The 19,114-nt window shown below is 40.0% G+C and overlaps 2 protein-coding genes across 2 annotated transcripts; both read right to left on the bottom strand.

The window, feature by feature from the left end:
• Window positions 1-1,774: 1,774 nt before the first annotated feature.
• On the bottom strand, window positions 1,775-2,734 carry LOC143660414 (olfactory receptor 13C7-like). The gene has a single exon (XM_077133674.1). It carries the CDS (start codon window positions 2,732-2,734, stop codon window positions 1,775-1,777), a length of 960 nt encoding a protein of 319 aa, XP_076989789.1.
• Window positions 2,735-13,212: 10,478 nt separating this feature from the next.
• On the bottom strand, window positions 13,213-14,172 carry LOC143656300 (olfactory receptor 13C7-like). The gene has a single exon (XM_077128298.1). The coding sequence runs from the start codon at window positions 14,170-14,172 to the stop codon at window positions 13,213-13,215; it is 960 nt and encodes a 319-aa protein (XP_076984413.1).
• Between the last annotated feature and the right edge of the window lie 4,942 nt (window positions 14,173-19,114).

The following is a 19,114-nucleotide window of genomic DNA, read 5'->3' as shown; positions in this document are numbered from 1 at the left end:
TGCTACTAAAGAGTGAATGCTTGTACTATCATTTAAATTTCAACTTAAAAAGTCTAAAATTTAAGAAACAATAAAGTCAGATTAAATTCAAATTAATCTTGTGAAAAATCTCCTATGGAGAGTGTTACAAGAAGAGAATCAACACTAGCCTAATAAGATTTACAAGTTAAACACTCAAATTACTTTTACATGAGAAATCAAAAAGGAATTTTGCATGGCTGGCTATGTTTCACGTCATAAATTTTTTTTTTTAGGCCTTCATATATAGAGAATACAACTTAGAAAATGAAATATTAAATTTAAGTGAATCAAACTACAAATAATACTAAGTTAAGCACTGCTATTATTTTTAAAATGTAAGTTTCTAAAAACTTTGTTTTTCCGTATAAAAATGATCAGGTTCACATTAACTGCCAGACAAACTTTATGTTTATAAAACTACATATTCTTCATTAAAGAGCTTACAAGAAATGCTTTCCATGTTCTTAATAAAAAAATAAATTCTGATATTCTAATGAATCTAAATAAAGATTCACAAATGATGGCTGAAATTCTGTCAACTTTCAGCCCAGTACAAATTAAATTCACAGTTATTCTGCATAAGCGATTCAAAGCTGAGGTTTATAATCGGTATGTCAAATCATAACTACTATATTGCTACTGATGGGTTCCACTAAGCTTTCAACGGAGCACAGCAGATGTGCACATTTAATAGACAGAATGCTTAGAAAAGTAAAGCTATCAGAGCTATAAATAAGGAATATATAAATGTGAACACAGCAATGCCAAAGCATTAGGGTCTTTTAAAAAATGAGTAAGATGTGAAGTAAACACATTTGATAATTCTCTCTTAGGCCACTTTCCACTGATTTATAAAGCTATGGTTTATAATTCTTTAAAGAAGGAACATGTTTCTACACTGGTGCATGCAGTAATTTCATTCTGCATTCTTGACTATAATGCAATCCTCAAATCCTCTGGCAGAATCCTCATCAGGATTTCTCCGGAAAGTTAACTTGTCATATTTTCAGCAGCCTTTAGTTCCTCCGTGCCTTGCGAAGTTCCTTAATAACCGATGATAGAGCTTCTGGATAGATTCCTTGTTCACAAAGTCGTACACAAATAGAACCAGCTTCCATATCTAAGCCAGTATTCACAATTCCTGAAATCTCAAGCAGAAGGTCCATGGTTTCCCCTCACCGAGTTTGGATTTGCCGCCCTGGGGCCGCCACTACTTGCAGTAGCTGAGGCCGCTGAGGCTGAAGGAGGCAGAGAATGGCCTGACCCTGAACTCTTCCTGTTTAATTTTGATTTCTAAGTGTAACAGGATATTTCTAAGGATTTTACACAGAAGAAAAGCTAACAAACCTCTAGTCTTTTGGGTTTTTCTTCCAACTTTTTACTTTTCTTTGAACATATTTGAATGATAACTTTCTTTTATATTATCTTCCAATTTTTACTACTAATATGAAGCATATTAAATACAATCCAATAATATGTTTTCTTTTTACTCCTTATTGTTTTATTTTCATGTATTTTTAGAAATGCTTCCTGATTGTTCTCTCCCCACGTTGCCATAAAACCTGTGGGTTCATTAGCTAAGCACTAAAAATGTAAAGACTCACTTTTCCTTGAACTCTGTTGTTCATAATCCATCACAAAGACTGCAGACTAGAAGCCTAGACTAATGAGAATTTCCTTTGCTGTATTGCTTCTAGAATGAAGTGGAAAAAGTCTGATTAAAAGCTTCCAGAACACCAGGCCCCTCCCACCATCACTGGGGGAAGCGTTTCTGAGCTCCCAGTTTCCTCACAGCCGCCTTGACGTCCTTGTTCCTCAGGCTGTAGATGATGGGGTTGAGCATGGGGGTCAGCACCCCATAGAAGAGCGAGATGAGTTTGTCTGACAGGTCCTGTTTGTCTGCCCCTAATGGGTCCTTCGACTTGGGCTTCCCATACATGAAGAGGATGGTCCCATAGAAGACAATCACCACAGTGAGGTGGGCAGAGCAGGTGGAGAAGGCCTTTCTCCTGCCCTCAGCTGAGGGGATTCTCAGGATGGTGGTGAGGATGAAGACATATGAGACAGTGATGAACAGTATCGGGACCCCCAGGATGATTACATTGGCCACCCCCATGCTGATCACATTAATTGAGATGTCAGCACAGGCCAGCTTCAGGACAGCCAGGATCTCACAGGTGAAGTGGTTGATGACATTGTCCCCACAGAAAGGCAAGCGCATTGCTAGCAATGTCTGTACCATGGCAGTGATGCTCCCAGCTACCCACGAGCTGGCCGCCATGGGCACATAGGCAGCTTTTCTCATGACCGTGGAGTATCTAAGGGGGTTGCAGATGGCCACGTAGCGATCAAACGCCATCATGCCTAGGAGCACACATTCTGTGGCTCCCATGGCAAAGGAGAGGAACATCTGCCCAGCACAGGCTGAGAACAAGATGGCTTTCCTGGTATTGAGGATGCTATTGAGAATGAGGGGTACTGAAGAGGTTGTGTAGCAGATGTCCAGGAAGGAGAGGTTTCCCAGGAAGAAGTACATGGGCGTGTGCAGGCGAGAGTCATGGATGGTGACCAGGATGAGGACCCCATTGCCCAGCAGGACCACCAGGTACATCAGCAGGATGAGCACAAAGAATATTTTCTCCAGCTTTGGATGGGCTGACAACCCCAGGAGAATGAACCCTATGACAGGTGAGGTCTGATTGGACTTGATCATGTGTCTTCTTGTCCCTTGCAAGAACTTAGAAGTTCAACTACAGCATTCTCTGATGCATAAAGCTTCCAGTTAACCAATGAGGTATCCCCACCTTGCTGAGCAATTGGAGAAAGCTCTGACAAACAAGATGTCTGTATGTGAACCTAAGCAAAACATAGGAATTTGATCAAAATCTTACTTTCTGACTTCTGCCCAGTCTTAGTGAGGTTTGAAATGCCTAATCTCACTCAAGACAGGCAGTCCATATTTACTTTAATTTATGCCGAGTGTGGCAGATCCTTTTTATTCAGTGAAAAGATATGTGAGACCCCAATATGTATTTTTTTTTGTTTGTTTGCTTGTCTTTGGCCTTGGGGCCGAGGACTGCTGTTCTTTTTCCTCAAATCCTGTCCATTCCCCTTCCCAAGTACTTTGAGATACTATTTATCTCCTCTTCCCTGGTTTTCTTTCACAGTCCACAGGATTCTGGGTCATCTATTCCTTCTGTCATTCATTCAAGCATCAAACTCCTCTGGAGCACTCATCAGGAGAACTGGCATTCACCAATCACTCAAAGCATGGAAATCCTCAAGTGTCTTTTCATGTCTGGACCTCAGCTCACCCACTGCTCACTTTGGAACTGATGATTCTAAAGGACATTCCATCTCTTCCATCTCAAGGACTAAATGACCTTATGATCACTCTTGGACTTTCTGCTACACCATTGACACATGTCTTTTTTCCCTTTCCTTCATGAACCCCCTGTGCCACTAAACCACCATGTTTGAAGTTCCAAATGGGCAGAGAAAACAAGAGTGTACATATTCTTTAAAAGCTCCTCCTTTACTTAATGACAAATTGGCCAGTAAAGAAAATACCAACCTGATCTTAAAGCAGCAACCAGAAGAGTTAGCTCCTGAAATGGTTGAAAGTTATGTTTGTTCTGTGTTTGGGTAAAATCCACAAAGGTCCGTCACTGCATATACAAAGCAATTTAAATCCTATTCTGCTATTGGGATTGCTCTAGTCTCTGAAGTGATTTAAAGTTTAGAACCTGAAGTAATAAAGTTCAGAAACTTTTTGTACATCTGGGATTTTGTCCCCAAGATCCAATTATTCTAAAGTCCCTCCAGAAATACTTCTTCCATCCTCCTATCTCTTTCTCCCATTCTATTGCGATATTGGAAAGCACTAGAGAAATGATCATTCCGAAGTTCAGAATTAATATAAACCCTTAATCAATGAAAACGCTCACTCAGATTCCATAAAACACTTGGGAGAATGGAAAACCCATTGAAGAAGAAAACTCATTGTAGCTCAGTACCCTTGGCCATTTCCAATGTCAGGATCCCAGGGTTGGAAAGAAGCAAGCCATTTAGAAATATAGACCTTCCAACCACATAGATTCTGAGCTCCTACCATATGTTAGCCCTTTAAAGAGTATTGAGAGTAATAAATGAATCTGTTCATGGCTCCTTTGAATGTTTTCACAGGCATAGTAGCTGTTGGTTTAAAAAGGCCCAGTTGTTTGAAGAAGCGGTATCTTGTTGTTGGATGTCTTTGCCCGTGTATGCATGCATGAGTATGCCTTATCTGTGCACTTGTGAGAGTATGGCTGGTTAACCATTGGGATCTGGGATTGGGACTTCTGAGATGTAATCCTGACACACTTGGCCACCCAGGCGGCAGCCTGAAGCGTCTTAAACTTGGGCCACTGTTTTCTGACACACTACAGTTTCTCAACCACACTCTAACCACATCATATTTTTCCTCCTCTGGTTTCATTCTAATGCTCGCACCAGTAGGTGGTACTTTTCAGCTCTTGTTCCACAAAAGTCCTTGGAATGCAAAAGGAGTCTGCCCAGTATCAGGAAAAAATAGAAGAGTTGAACAATTTCTCCTAGTTCTTCCACAAATGAAACATCCCCGGTTTTTGCATTGGTTTCTAAAAAATCTTAAAATCAAATTATTTCACAATCATAGTCATAAGTCTTTCATTGACTTTTTCTTTCTGTGACCTATGTTATACTTACAGAAGAGTGAAAAAGCATATATGCATTGTTTAAGGGAAAAGAATAAAATACACACCATGTGTCCTTCGCCCAAGTTAAGAGTTGAATGATCCATTTCCTTTGTACTTCCTTATATTATCCTCCCCAATTGTACTCCCCTTTCTTCCCTCTTTCCCAGAGCTGATCACTACGCTGAGTTTGTGGAAGTCATCTTGTGGTAGACAGAACCCTATTGTTGCCCCACCTTTACCATCCCCACGCAAAGTTCCCATTCTCTGGTGATTTAGTGAAGCACTAATCTAGGTACTGTTGTGAAGGAATTTTGCTGATGCAATTAAAGGCTCAAGTCAGCTGGCCTTAACATAAGGAAATTATCTGAGTGAGTTTGACCCAATCAAGTGAACCCTTTATGGCACAGAGTATTCTCTGTCAAGTAGTAAAACAAGTCAGATTCAAAGCATGACAAGCCACTTCTGGATTTAAAGATGTAGGCAAGAAGCTGAGACCCTGGTCAACAGTCATCAAGGAAACTTGGATAACAGTCCAGCAAGTATGAGGAATTGAATTCATCCAAAACCTGAGAGAGCTTGAGAGCACATGAGAGCTTGAGAGAAATCACCCAGATTTCTTTCCTTCAGAACTACGAGCTAATAAATGGGTATTGTTTTAAGCCACTGATTTTGTGGTAGTTTGCTATGCAACAATAGGAAACAGATACATATTCTTTCATTTTCTTCCTAGTTTCCTAGTTTCACCTACCAGTGTATCAGTGTGCAATATATTGTTCCATTTTGTAAAGCTGAGTAAGAATCACAGGCCTATCTTTTGTTCTTTAATATTTTTATTGTGAAATACGACATATATACAAGAAAGCAATAAATTTCAAAGTACATTGTAACAAGTAATTATAGAACAGATTTCAGAGTTTGGTATATGCTGTAGTTCCACAATTTTAAGTTTTTCCTTCTAGCTGCTCCAAGATACTGGAGAGTGAAAGAAATATCAATAGAATGATTCAGCAGTCATACTCCTGGGGCTATTGTGAGGAGACCATGAGCATGCGTATACCAGTTCAGTTTCCATCCACCCCACTGCCCTTCCCACCGCATCATTTCTTTCTCCTACTGGTTGATCCCCTCTTAACCTTCAGCTCTCTGCTCAAGGCCACCCTGATCTGTTCTCCTTATCAGATGGCCTGATTGCACTGTATTTGAGAGAAAGAGAGAGAGAGAGAGAGAGAGAGAGAGAGAGAGAGAGAGAGAGAGAGAGAGAGAGAGAGAGAGATAGAGAGAGAGAGAGAGAGAGAGAGAGAGAGAGAGAGAGAGAGAGAGAGATTGAGAGAAAGAGAGAGAGAGAGAGAGAGAGAGAGAGAGAGAGAGAGAGAGAGAGAGAGAGAGAGAGAGAGAGAGAAAAGCAATACAGGATTCCTGGAGGGATTTCAGAGATTAGTGCCGCCATTAAGGACTTGAGGGATGCAGGGGTGGTGATTCCCACCACATCTCCATTCAACACTCTATTTGGCATGTGCAGAAAACAGGTGGGTCTTGGAGGATGACAGTGGATTATCATACATTTAACTAGCTGGTGGCTTCAATTGCAGTTGCTGTTCCAGATGTGGTATCATTGCTTGAGCCTATCAACACAACCCTAGTACCTGGTGTTTTGGTTTGTTAAATGCGGCTGGAATGCAATATATCAGAAATGGAGTGACTTTTAAAAAGCGAATTTATGAAGTTACAAGTTTACATTTCTAAGGCCATAAAAAAGTCCAAAATAAGGCATCCAGAGAAAGATCCCGTGACTCAAGAAAGGCCAATGTCTGTCACATGGGAAGGAATGTGACCGGTGTCTGTCGGTCCTTGTTCACAGGTCTTTTGCTTCCAGATCCTGATGCCAGTGGTTTTCTCTCTACACATCTGTGGGTCTTCATTTAGCTCCTCTGGGACACAACCCTGGATTCTGGTTTGCTTAGCATCTCGCGAGAAGACACGTGGCGACATCTGCTGGGCTCTGCATCTGCTATCGTCCCTGTCTAGGTGTCTGCTCTGTCTACCAGCACCCCATGCATCTCCAAATAACTGCATTTCTATTAGCTATCAAGCCACTGTCTTTTCTTCAAAATGTCTCTGCTTTTAAAGGACTCGGGTAAACTAATCAAGACCCACGTTGAATGGACAGAGTCACATCTCCATTGAATCAAAAGGCCATCCCACAATTAGGTGTGCCACATCTCTATGGAAGTAGTCTAATCAAAGGTTAGCACTGAGTGGGCCAGTCTCCACAGAAACAATTTAATCAAAGGTTTCACCCTACGATATTGAATCAGGATTAAAGGACATGGCTTTTCTAGGGTACACAACACTTTCAAGCCAGCTCACCTGTTATGCAGCTATTGATCTGGCAAATACGTTTTCTCAATTGCTGTTAGAAAGGACTATCAGAAAGGATTTGCTTTCAGCTGGCAAGGGCAGCTGTGTACCTTCACTGTTCTTCCTCAGGGATATATCAACTCTCTAGCCTTATGTCATAATCTCATCCTCAGGGACCTTGATCTTTTCTCCCTCTTACAATACCCCACATTGGTCCATTATATTGGTATTATCATGTTGACTGGATTCAGTGAGCAAGAAGCAGCAATAACTCAAAGCTTATTGGTAAGGCATTCATGTGTCAGAGGATGGGAGGTAAATCCAACAAAAATATAGAATCCATCCACCTCAGTGAAATTTCTAGGCATCCAATGGTGTGGAGCATGTTGAGATATCCCTTCTAAGATGAAAGATATGCTGTTGCAACTGACCCTTCCTACAACCAAATAGGAGGTACAAGTGCCTAGTTGGCCTCTTTGGATTTTGGAGTCATTTACCTCATTTGGGCATACTACTCCAGCTCATTTACCAAGTGACAAGAAAATTAGCAGTTTTTCAATTTTCAGTGCTGCAGCACAGGGCGCAGCACTCTACATTCCCCTACTCTTGCATTCCTGCCTGGCAGCAATTGGCATGAACTGAGGAGCGGCTACCTGTTAAGAGGCAGTTAGCTGCTACTCCCTCATGGTGTCTCTTCCCTTAGCTACATTTCCTCTCTGGCCTCTGTAGGCCTCTAAAGGTTCCTATTTAATTATTTGGTGATTACATTCTTGACATGACTGTGATTATTTGGCATGTATAACTTGGTCATGTTTTATGATACCCTTCACTGCTTTCTCTTGTAGTTCTTTAAAGGGATTGTCCTAAATTGAGACAGAAAGTCACAAATAGTAATGAGGTTAAAAACCAATCACCAAATATGCAGAACTCTGGCAGACTCTTCTGCCTGGTCTAAACTTTTTGATTATCTCCAAAGAAGGGCTAGAGTGAATGCTGGTCTTCTTTGTTTCTGAGAATCTTTGATCAATGAGCCTTCCTACTTCACTCCAAGCCCTGGGCCTGGACTTTTGTTCCTTACTATCAGGATGGACCTGATGAGAAGGGAATGAACAACAGGCCATCACAAACTGAATAGAGTGGGAGATAGGCTATGGAATGAGGGAAATTAGAGGAAACACTAAGATTACTGTAAGGTGGACACGCAGGGCTCCACCCCTATCCTAAGAGGAAAATATCTTTCTTATTTCTCCTGGTAGTGCATGATCATTGTAAATACATGGTTTTCTTATAGGTCTATTTTGTTTGTTTGTTTGTTTTTGCTTTTGCATGGGCAGGCACTGGGAAGGATACCCGGGTCTCCGGCATGGCAGACAAGAAGTCTACCTGCTGAGCCACCATGGCCTGTCCTCAAATATTTTTTTTACTTATTTTTCCTAGGTGTTTAAACTTTTTGTGACCTTTGTGAATGGTATCCAGGCACCCTATAGAACTTTCTAATCCTTTTGCACTTGAAATGGTTTTCTCAGCAGACCACATGTTGTCTGTACATATTGTTATTCCTTTCCTTCTTTTTCAATGTTTACCTTTCTTATTTCTTTTCTTGGTCGTGTTGCGTCAGGTAGGCTTTCCAGGACTGTGCAGACATTCACGCAGATACCTGAATCCAGGACCTAGGCACACTGCCAATGTTTACCATCACATGTGGTGTTTGCTGTTATCCTGGTAATTTCATTCATATCAGGGAGCCTTCCTCTAGTCACAGTCCATTACTTTAAAAAAGCAAAAATAAATAGATGTTTTTAGTGTTATCAAATAAATTCTCCATGTTGGTTAATGTGACTATTTTTTCCCTTCTGTATTAAAGAATTAGATTGTAGTAACAGATCTCCAAATGGCCCTACTATTAAGAATCTTGGAATTTCTCAAACAAAACAAAAACTTGGTAATGTGTGTTATTGTTTAATATATGCTGACATGAATCTTCTAAGATTCACAATTGGTGACTTTTTTTCATTTGATCAGCTTTCTTTGTTATTTCCATAATTCTCTAATTCTTTGAAAAGTTGTCATCTTAATACTAGCCTACTGGCATTTACTCTTAAGTTTTCAACAAGCATATTAAAACCTTTATTGTATTTCTAACAATGTCATGAATTATACATTCAAGAACTGTCCTTCCTACAAAATCCTTCATGAGATGCAGCCTTCAATGGGTTGTACTGTATTTCTCTTTCTCCCCTTCCCAGCTGATGAAGTCATCTGAAATTGTAATTGGAATTAACAAAATTGCTTTTTGTTATTGTTTATCATCATGTGTTTTCTAATAATTCCGTCATATGTGAATCTTTGAAAACTTGGTATCAAGAGTCAATTATCTGTGGTATGGACAGCTGAGTAAAAACTATGGGCAAAAAATAAACTATAGGAGGAATAAAGGTTAAAATAAATTGAGTAGATTAAAATACTAGTGGTCAAAGAGAGGGAAGGGTATGGGGTATGGCATGGATGAGTGTTTTCTTTTTTCTTTCTTTTGCTGGAGAGATGCAAATGTTCAAAAAAATGATCATGGTGATGAGTACACAACTATGTGATGATATTGTGAGCCATTGATTGTAACCATGTCAAGAATGTTTGTATGTCAGGAATGTTTGTATGTCAAGAATGTTTTGTATGTTTGTTCATTGTTCATAATAAAAATATTTTTAAAAAAAAGAAAGAAAAGAATGTTTGTATGTTTGTTGTTTGCAATAAAATTTTTTTTAAAAAAACAATCAATTAGATTTTATGGTCTTATGCATTTCATTGTTCTTTAACTGCCTCTTTAATACCATTCCCATGACATTTTCAATTATTTGTTTTTAATTCTTTGTTCAGAAATCTTCTTAAAGCAATTTTATTCAGAAAATGACATGACAGGTGTGTGCTTTCTGTATTTTCATATGCCATAGAGAATCTTTCTCATACAATGCAATTTGGCTATTTGTAGAATTCCATACACATAGCCCATTTCACTCAGAACTCTGTAAAGATTGTTCCCCTGACTTCTACATTTAGTATTGTAGAGCAGAAGGCCAGTGGCAGGTAGATTTTCATTCCTTGTTAGGAACAATTTAAAAATAAATTTAGATTTCAAAATCAATTTAAATTGTTCTCCTAGGTTTCAGATTAAGAAAAAGAGAATAAAATCACTTAAGGAAAGATGAAGAGTGGGAAAATAGACCCACGGATCCCTAACAGAATTTCGGGAAGAAAGAGCAGAGCAGACGGAAGACAAATAAAGGTAAACAATAAAATTTTTGCTATGCAGAGGTAGTTTTAGGGGCTTTTGTTAAACATAGCTTTCTAATTAAGATGGAAGAATTTTGAGAAAAGATATAAATTGCCTAGATTCCCGTTTAAGATTTTTTTTAATCCAATAGCACTGACTTTTATTCAATGTTAAGTCACCTGAAATGATATCTGGTGGATTTAAATGCTCATTAATGTAAATGGCTGAACAAATCAACAGATACTCAATATACTACATTGTAAGTCACTTCAGCACAGCCACATGACTGCTCCCACACCAAAACAGTACTTTATTTTGTAAATTTTGACCCATTATTTTTCCCATGTTATGGCTGTATCATTTGTTAAGTGTACAAGGTAAAGGAAAGTTTTAATTAAATGGGGTGTTGGCGCAGGAAAATACATTTCTTAAACTCCATATACAGGTCTCAGAACTGCTGGGTTCCAAGTCCTTCTTTGAATTTGAGGGCTGTCAATATCATGTGCAGAACAGTACAGCTACACTATCTAATTAGCTTATTAATTCTTCATAAACTGGATCAATCAATGTGTCAATGTGTACCAGACTGTGCGCTTTAACTGAACATGGCAAAAGATTCACTCTTTTGAACTTTACATCATCATTTGATGCCAAACATTGAAGCAAATCCCAACAAGACATACAAAAAAAAAAAAATACAGCTTTGCATTTACAAAAGCTTGTTTCCTATAGTAATTAACCAGGCAGCTAACTCATTGGTTTATGCAATTTTATGGAAGAAAAGTAAATCAATTACTAGCAGAGCAATTAGTTGATCACTCATCCATTGACAACTTGTATCATTTATTCAGTGCTATATTAAACAGTGTACTGGAAGACAGATTGACTAATAGCTTCCAGCTTCCTAACAATTTAAACGAAACTCAAAAAATGTTTGAGACCCTATTTTGGCATATAAAGGGTGTTTGACTTCCAATTTCCATTCTCAGTAGAACAAGAACAGGTCATTCCTTTATTGACATGTATAAAATACATCACATTTTCTGTTCTGCTGATGCTATAAATTCAATACCAATTCTCCAGCCACAATAGTTATGAATATCAAATATATCATGGAACCTCAATATTCTAACAGCGGAAGGCTTAAACAAGAACGGATGCTGCTATACAGTAATGCTGCTTTCTGTGGTGTGACAATTGAACATCCATCTTCCTTCCCCTCAGATGATTTCTTTAGCATGTTAGAGCAGTGAGGAATGGGTTTGGTCTCACAACCAAGTTAGAGTGAAGACACTGGCCACATAATACACATGCTCCATGTTTTAAAAGATTCTGAAACTTGGGCAACTGTTCTCTTGTGACTATTTTACAGTTTCTAAAAGCAGTTATTGTCCAAAGCTGGAAGAACTTAAGTCTTCTTAAGATGAGCATGTAGATGAATGGAGGGAGGTAAACAAAAAATCAAATAAAAAAAAGATGAGGCCTGATAGGGGATCAGCTGGACAAGAAAATAAAAAAAGGAACAGTAATTCAAAGTTTGTTCCGACTATAAGGCAGGTTATTCTGACTTTAAGGTAGCATCACATGGTGTACTTCTGAGTCCATTCCCGAGATAGTCTGTTGTACTTAACCTCTGTCTGCTTTATGGATCCACGCAATCTCTGGCACTACGGGGTCATCTGGGTTCAGATCACACAGCGGTGAACAAAGGGATAAAAGAACTTTAGAAACAGTCAAAGCAGGAGACCACTGTGATCTTAGAATATCAAGACAACAGCTGCCATCACTGCCAATATTTGCATGATAAATTATTGTTGTAAATGCAACCTTAGATGGTTTGAAGGGGTAGTCTGTAGGAAAACGAATTGTCAAAAAGAAGACATCGCTTTGATATGGGCTGTATTAGGCCCCATAATTTGAAACAGATCATCCCACACGGACCTGCAGAGTATCGTGCTGGGGGTTACGGGCAAATCACTAAATTCCTTATGAATCCGTTTCAGCGCCCTATCCTGTGCTTTTTGTCGGGCTCCGCACTATCTCGGGGTGCGCTCGGGAGGTCGGGCCCCAACTCGTGATGATCAGGGCGGCAGGGAAGGAGTGTATCTTCGTCTCACACCCGTTGGGCCAGACACCGGTGCCCAGCGGCCCGGGCCTTGCTCCAGGTACGGTCCGCCTCCGCGCGCGCCGCGGTGCCGCCTCCCTGCCCTATGCGCACGCGCACACCACACAGCCCTGGGATGGCAGCGCTGTGGAACTCCTGCCAGCTGCCCCCGTTTAAGTTTTGATTTTTACATGTAGCAGGATACTTCTATAGACTTTTTCACAGAAGAAAAGCTAATGAATCTTTAGCCTTTTGTTTGTTCTTCCATATTTTTTTTTTACTTTTTCTTTGAACATATTTGAATGGTTCCTTTCTTTTATGTTACCATCCAATTCGTACTACTTCATGTTAAAATACAATCCAGTGTTTTTCTTTTTCCTTATTGTTTTATTTTTAGAAATATTTCCTGATTGTTCTCTCCCCATGTTGCCATAAAACCTGTAGGGTTCATTAACTAAACAGAAAAATGCAAAGAATCACTTTTCCTCGAACTCAGTTGTTCATAATCCATCACAAAGGCTGCAGACTACAAGACTAGACAAATGAGAATTTCCTTTGCTGTATTGCTTCCAGAATGAGGTGAGAAAAGTCCTATTACAAGCTCCCTGTTCACATGGAGCTCTTCTGTCTCATTAGATTGACCCACATGACCTTTAATGAAGTTGGCCCTCATCTGATGGTCTCCTCTTCTGGGACCCTTAGAAAAGAGCAGCCAGGGATCACAGAACACCAGGACCCTCCCGTCGTCAAGGCGTGAAGCGTTTCTGAGCTCCCAGGTTCCTCACAGCCGCCTTCACGTCCTTGTTCCTCAGGCTGTAGATGATGGGATTGAGCATGGGGGTCAGCACCCCATAGAAGAGCGAGATGAGCTTGTCTGACAAGTCCTGTTTGTCTGCCCCTAATGGGTCCTTCGACTTGGGCTTCCCATACATGAAGAGGATGGTCCCGTAGAAGACAATCACCACAGTGAGGTGGGCAGAGCAGGTGGAGAAGGCCTTTCTCCTGCCCTCAGCTGAAGGGATCCTCAGGATGGTGGTGATGATGAAGACATAGGAGACAGTGATGAAGAGAATTGGGACTGCCAGAAATATCACATTTGTCACCCCCATGCTGATCACATTAATGGAGATGTCAGCACAGGCCATTTTGAGGATAGCCAGGATCTCACAGGTGAAGTGGTTGATGACTTTGTCCCCGCAGAAGGGAAGCCTCATTGCCAAGAATGTTTGAACTATGGAGACAGCACATCCAGCTGCCCAGGAGCTGGCCGCCATGGGCACATAGGTAGCCTTGCTCATGACCATGGGGTATCTAAGGGGGTTGCAGACAGCCACGTAGCGATCAAACGCCATCATGCCCAGGAGCACACATTCTGTGGCTCCCATGGCAAAGGAGAGGAACATCTGCCCAGCACAGGCTGAGAAGGGGATGGTTTTCCTGGGAGTCAGGAAGTTGTCAAGAATGAGGGGGACTGAGGAGGTTGTGTAGCAGATGTCCAGGAAGGACAGGTTCCCCAGGAAGAAGTACATGGGTGTGTGCAGGCGAGAGTCATGGATGGTGACCAGGATGAGGACCCCATTGCCCAGCAGGACCACCAGGTACATCAGCAGGATGAGCACAAAGAATATTTTCTCCAGCTTTGGATGGGCTGACAGCCCCAGGAGAATGAACCCTATGACAGGTGAGGTCTGATTGGACTTGATCATGTGTCTTCTTGTCCCTTGCAAGAACTTAGAAGTTCAACTACAGCATTCTCTGATGCATAAAACTTCCAGTTAACCAAAGAGGTATCCCCACCTTGCTGAGCAATTGGAGAAAGCTCTGACAAACAAGATGTCTGTATGTGAACCTAAGCAAAACATAGGAATTTGATCAAAATCTTACTTTCTGACTTCTGCCCAGTCTTAGTGAGGTTTGAAATGCCTAATCTCACTCAAGACAGGCAGTCTATATTTACTTTAATTTATGCCGAGTGTGGCAGATCCTTTTTTATTCAGTGAAAGGATATATGAGACCCCAATATGTATTTTTTTTTTGTTTGCTTGTCTTTGGCCTCAAACCCTGTCCATTCCCCTTCCCAAGCACTTTGAGATACTATTTATCTCCTCTTCCCTAGTTTTCTTTCACAGTCCACAGGATTCTGGGTCATCCATTCCTTCTGTCATTCATTCAAGCATCAAACTCCTCTGGAGCACTCATCAGGAGAACTGGCATTCACCAATCACTCAAAGCATGGAAATCCTCAAGTGTCTTTTCATGTCTGGACCTCAGCGCCCCCACTGCTCACTTTGGAACTGATGATTCTAAAGGACATTCCATCTCTTCCATCTCAAGGACTAAATGATGTTATGATCACTCTTGGACTTTCTGCTACACCATTGACACATGTCTTTTTTCCCTTTCCTTCATGAACCCCCTGTGCCACTAAACCACCACCATGTTTGAAGTTCCAAATGGGCAGAGAAAACAAGAGTGTACATATTCTTTAAAAGCTCCTCCTTTACTTAATGACAAATTGGCCAGTAAAGAAAATACTAACCTGATCTTAAAGCAGCAACCAGAAGAGTTAGCTCCTGAAATGGTTGAAAGTTGTGTTTGTTCTGTGTTTGGGTAAAATCCACAAAGGTCCGTCACTGCATATACAAAGCAATTTAAATCCTATTCTGCTATTGGGATTGCTCTAGTCTCTGAAGTGATTTAAAGTTTAGAACCTGAAGTAATAAAGTTCAGAAACTTTTTGTACATCTGGGATTTTGTCCCCAAGATCCAATTATTCTAAAGTCCCTCCAGAAATACTTCTTCCATCCTCCTATCTCTTTCTCCCATTCTATTGCGATATTGGAAAGCACTAGAGAAATGATCATTCCGAACTTCAGAATTAATATAAACCCTTAATCAATGAAAACGCTCACTCAGATTCCATAAAACACTTGGGAGAATGGAAAACCCATTGAAGAAGAAAACTCATTGTAGCTCAGTACCCTTGGCCATTTCCAATGTCAGGATCCCAGGGTTGGAAAGAAGCAAGCCATTTAGAAATATAGACCTTCCAACCACATAGATTCTGAGCTCCTACCACATATTAGCCCTTTAAAGAGTATTGAGAGTAATAAATGAATCTGTTCATGGCTCCTTTGAATGTTTTCACAGGCATAGTAGCTGTTGGTTTAAAAAGGCCCAGTTGTTTGAAGAAGCAGTATCCTGTTGTTGGATGTCTTTGCCCGTGTATGCATGCATGAGTATGCCTTATCTGTGCATTTGTGAGAGTATGGCTGGTTAACCATTGGGATCTGGGATTGGGACTTCTGAGATGTAATCCTGACACACTTGGCCACCCAGGCGGCAGCCTGAAGCATCTTAAACTTGGGCCACTGTTTTCTGACACACTATAGTTTCTCAACCACACTCTAACCACATCATATTTTTCCTCCTCTGGTTTCATTCTAATGCTCACACCAGTAGGTGGTACATTTCAGCTCTTGTTCCACAAAAGTCCTTGGTATGCAAAAGGAGTCTGCCCAGTATCAGGAAAAAATAAAAGAGTTGAACAATTTCTCCTAGTTCTTCCACAAATGAAACATCCCTGGTTTTTGCATTGGTTTCTAAAAAATCTTAAAATCAAATTATTTCACAATCATAGTCATAAGTCTTTCATTGACTTTTTCTTTCTGTGACCTATGTTATACTTACAGAAGTGTGAAAAAGCATATATGCATTGTTTAAGGGAAAAGAATAAAATACACACCATGTGTCCACCGCCCAAGTTAAGAATTGAATGATCCATTTCCTTTGTACTTCCTTATGTTATCCTCCCCAATTGTATTCCCCTTTCTTCCCTCTTTCCCACAGCTGATCACTACGCTGAGTTTGTGGAAGTCATCTTGTGGTAGACAGAACCCTATTGTTGCCCCACCTTTACCATCCCCATGCAAAGTTCCCATTCTCTGGTGATTTAGTCAAGCACTAATCTAGGTACTACTGTGAAGGGATTTTGCTGATGCAGTTAAAGGTTCAAGTCAGCTGGCCTTAACATAAGGAAATTATCTGAGTGAGTTTGACCCAATCAAGTGAACCGTTTATGGTACAGAGTATTCTCTGACTAGCAGAAAAATAAGTCAGAGTCAAAGCATGACATGCCACTTCTGGATTTAAAGATGTAGGCAAGAAGCTGAGACCCTGGTCAACAGCCATCAAAAAAAGCTTGAACAAGAGTCCAACAAGCACAAGGGATTGAATTCAGCCAACAATCTGAGTAAGTTTGGGAGTAGATCCTTTCCCAGAGCCCAGCTGAGCTTTCTTACCTACAGAATGATGAACTAATAAATGGGTATTGTTTTAAGCCACTAATTTTGTGGTAGTTTGCTATGCAACAATAGGAAACAGATAAATATTCTTTGATTTTCTTCCTAGTTTCTCCACCTACCAGTGTATCAGTGTGCAATATATTTTTCCATTTTGTAAAGCTGAGTAAGAATCACAAGCCTAGCTTTTGTTCTTTAATATTTTTGTTGTGAAATACGACATATACAAAAAAGCAATAAATTTCAAAGGACATTGTAAGACGTAATTATAGAACAGATTTCAGAGTTTTATATGTTATATTTCTACAGTTTTAAGTTTTTCCTTCTAGCTGCTGCAAAATACTGAAGACTCAAAGAAATATCGATAGAATGATTCAGCAGTCCATTTGACAAACTTAGGTTTTTAAGGGAAAAATTGCCACTTTTTCTTTGTGGGGATGGAGGGAAATGTGCTTAAAACGTAAGCTGATGGTTTTAAGAGCCCCTTCTGGAAAAGTTAAGCAAGAATGTGGTGGTGGCCACGTACCAGACAGCTGACAGAAATAGCATCAGAGGGCATAGATTGTTGTATATTTTCTGCTTCTAGACTCTCACTATGGAGCTCATGCTATGAGCTTTGGCTAACTACTCATGATTAAAACAGTGGAACTATGGGACTACAAAGCTGATTAGAAGCTCTGAGCAGGGCTAGTTGACTTTGAGTCTTACAGTAGAGTAGTAGTCTTAGCATGTAACTTAGCATGAATACAGCATGGATGGTCATGCTGTCAGTCAGTTCCCTGTTTTTGGTATAGTATACATATTCTCAATTGTTCCTGTTGTCTCTCAGTCCAGAGAGTCTGTTTTACCCTCTTCAAAGAATAAAGCTTTTGTTAGGGTTGAGAAAAAGGCAGTTAACCCTTGCCATGGAAGGAGGGAGGATGTATAGGGACTCTGCTTCTTATATGGGTTTCACCTCATCCTCCTGAGGTTAGCAGCATTTCCTTTGCACTTTGTCATAGAGGTAATTAGTTTCGTGAGTTCCTCTGTCTGTATATCTGGTTGTTGGTCAGCTTTCCTAGTTTCTGACTTGGGATTTGACTCTACCATGTCTGCTGCAGCAATGACCACTGGTCCACCAGCTTTCTAGCTTTCAAAACATTGTCACTGTTGATATCTCTCTTCTTCTCCTTGACCCTAAGAAATTTGCCATTAAAAAAGCAAATATGCCCTTTACTATAGTCTTTGTGAGCTTCGAGAGGGAGCAAAATCTGATGCACGTGTTCAATCTTGTATGTCATCCTGTATGCTTCTATCCTATTGATTGCATGCAGTTTCTAACATCCTATTTATTTTCTTATTTATTGTAGTCATTGCTTATCATCTCTAACCTTCCTGCTAGTATATAAATTCCATAAAGGTAAGGTTTTTTTTCTGTACTGTTTACAGATGTATTCTAAGTATAAAAACAGGGACTAGCTCACATTAGGCACTCATTAAATATTTGCTGAATGAATTAACAAAGGAATTTGTGACTTACCCTTGTTTTCTTCTAAGTTTGATCCATGTTAGTTCCTGACATTTTATTATGTTTGGGTAAGTTAAGTCCTCTCCAAACTTTTCTGGAAAGAAGAACTAGTTTGCAACCAATCTTGAGTATATGTTTATACAAATTCCCCAGATTAGTCTTTTAATTTCAGAGATGTGATATTTAAGTTTACATGTCAGCTTGGCCACATAATAGTGGCCAGTTGTCTGGTCAAGTGCGCACTGGCCTAATTGTTACTGCAAAGACATTTTATGGACTTCAGTCATCATTAAGTTGATTGCATCTATGACTGATTACATCTATAATCAACTAAGGAGAGTGTCTTCAGCAATAAGAGACATTTAATCCAATCAGTTGAAGCCTTTAAAAGGACGAGTGATGAATTCAGCAGTGTGAAGAGAGAATCTTCATCTTTACTTTAACCAGCCAGCCTCTCCTGGGGAATTCATCAAAAACCATCAGAGTTGCCAGCTTATGGCCTGTGCTATGAAATTTGGACTCAAGCATCTCCACAGTTGTGTGAAGCAGTTTTATAAAATCTCATATTTACAGATATCCTGTTGGTTCTGTTTCCTTAGGAAACCCTGACTAATACATCTTTGGTACTGTACATGGTGAGTCTTTAGAAACAGAATCTTAAAAATAGGCTTTTGCAATTGGTTTTCTACTGTGATTAGATTTAAAAGCACTAATGCCTCTATTTCCAATAATCAAGATTTCATTAGCAGTCCATCATGTGAGTTGGCTATAGAGATATGCAAAATATTACCATTTTATTATGCTGTTCATATGTTTATATGAGGCAAGGCTCTAGGTGAA

Source organism: Tamandua tetradactyla, chromosome 2 (assembly GCF_023851605.1).
Source record: "Tamandua tetradactyla isolate mTamTet1 chromosome 2, mTamTet1.pri, whole genome shotgun sequence".
Taxonomy (NCBI): domain Eukaryota; kingdom Metazoa; phylum Chordata; class Mammalia; order Pilosa; family Myrmecophagidae; genus Tamandua; species Tamandua tetradactyla.
Note: the sequence above shows the minus strand (reverse complement) of the source record. Positions and strands in the feature narration are given on the sequence as shown.

Excerpts from the sequence above, each read along its gene's own strand:
- LOC143660414 (XM_077133674.1), bottom strand. The coding sequence starts at position 2,734 with ATGATCAAGTCCAATCAGACCTCACCTGTCATAGGGTTCATTCTCCTG.
- LOC143656300 (XM_077128298.1), bottom strand. The coding sequence starts at position 14,172 with ATGATCAAGTCCAATCAGACCTCACCTGTCATAGGGTTCATTCTCCTG.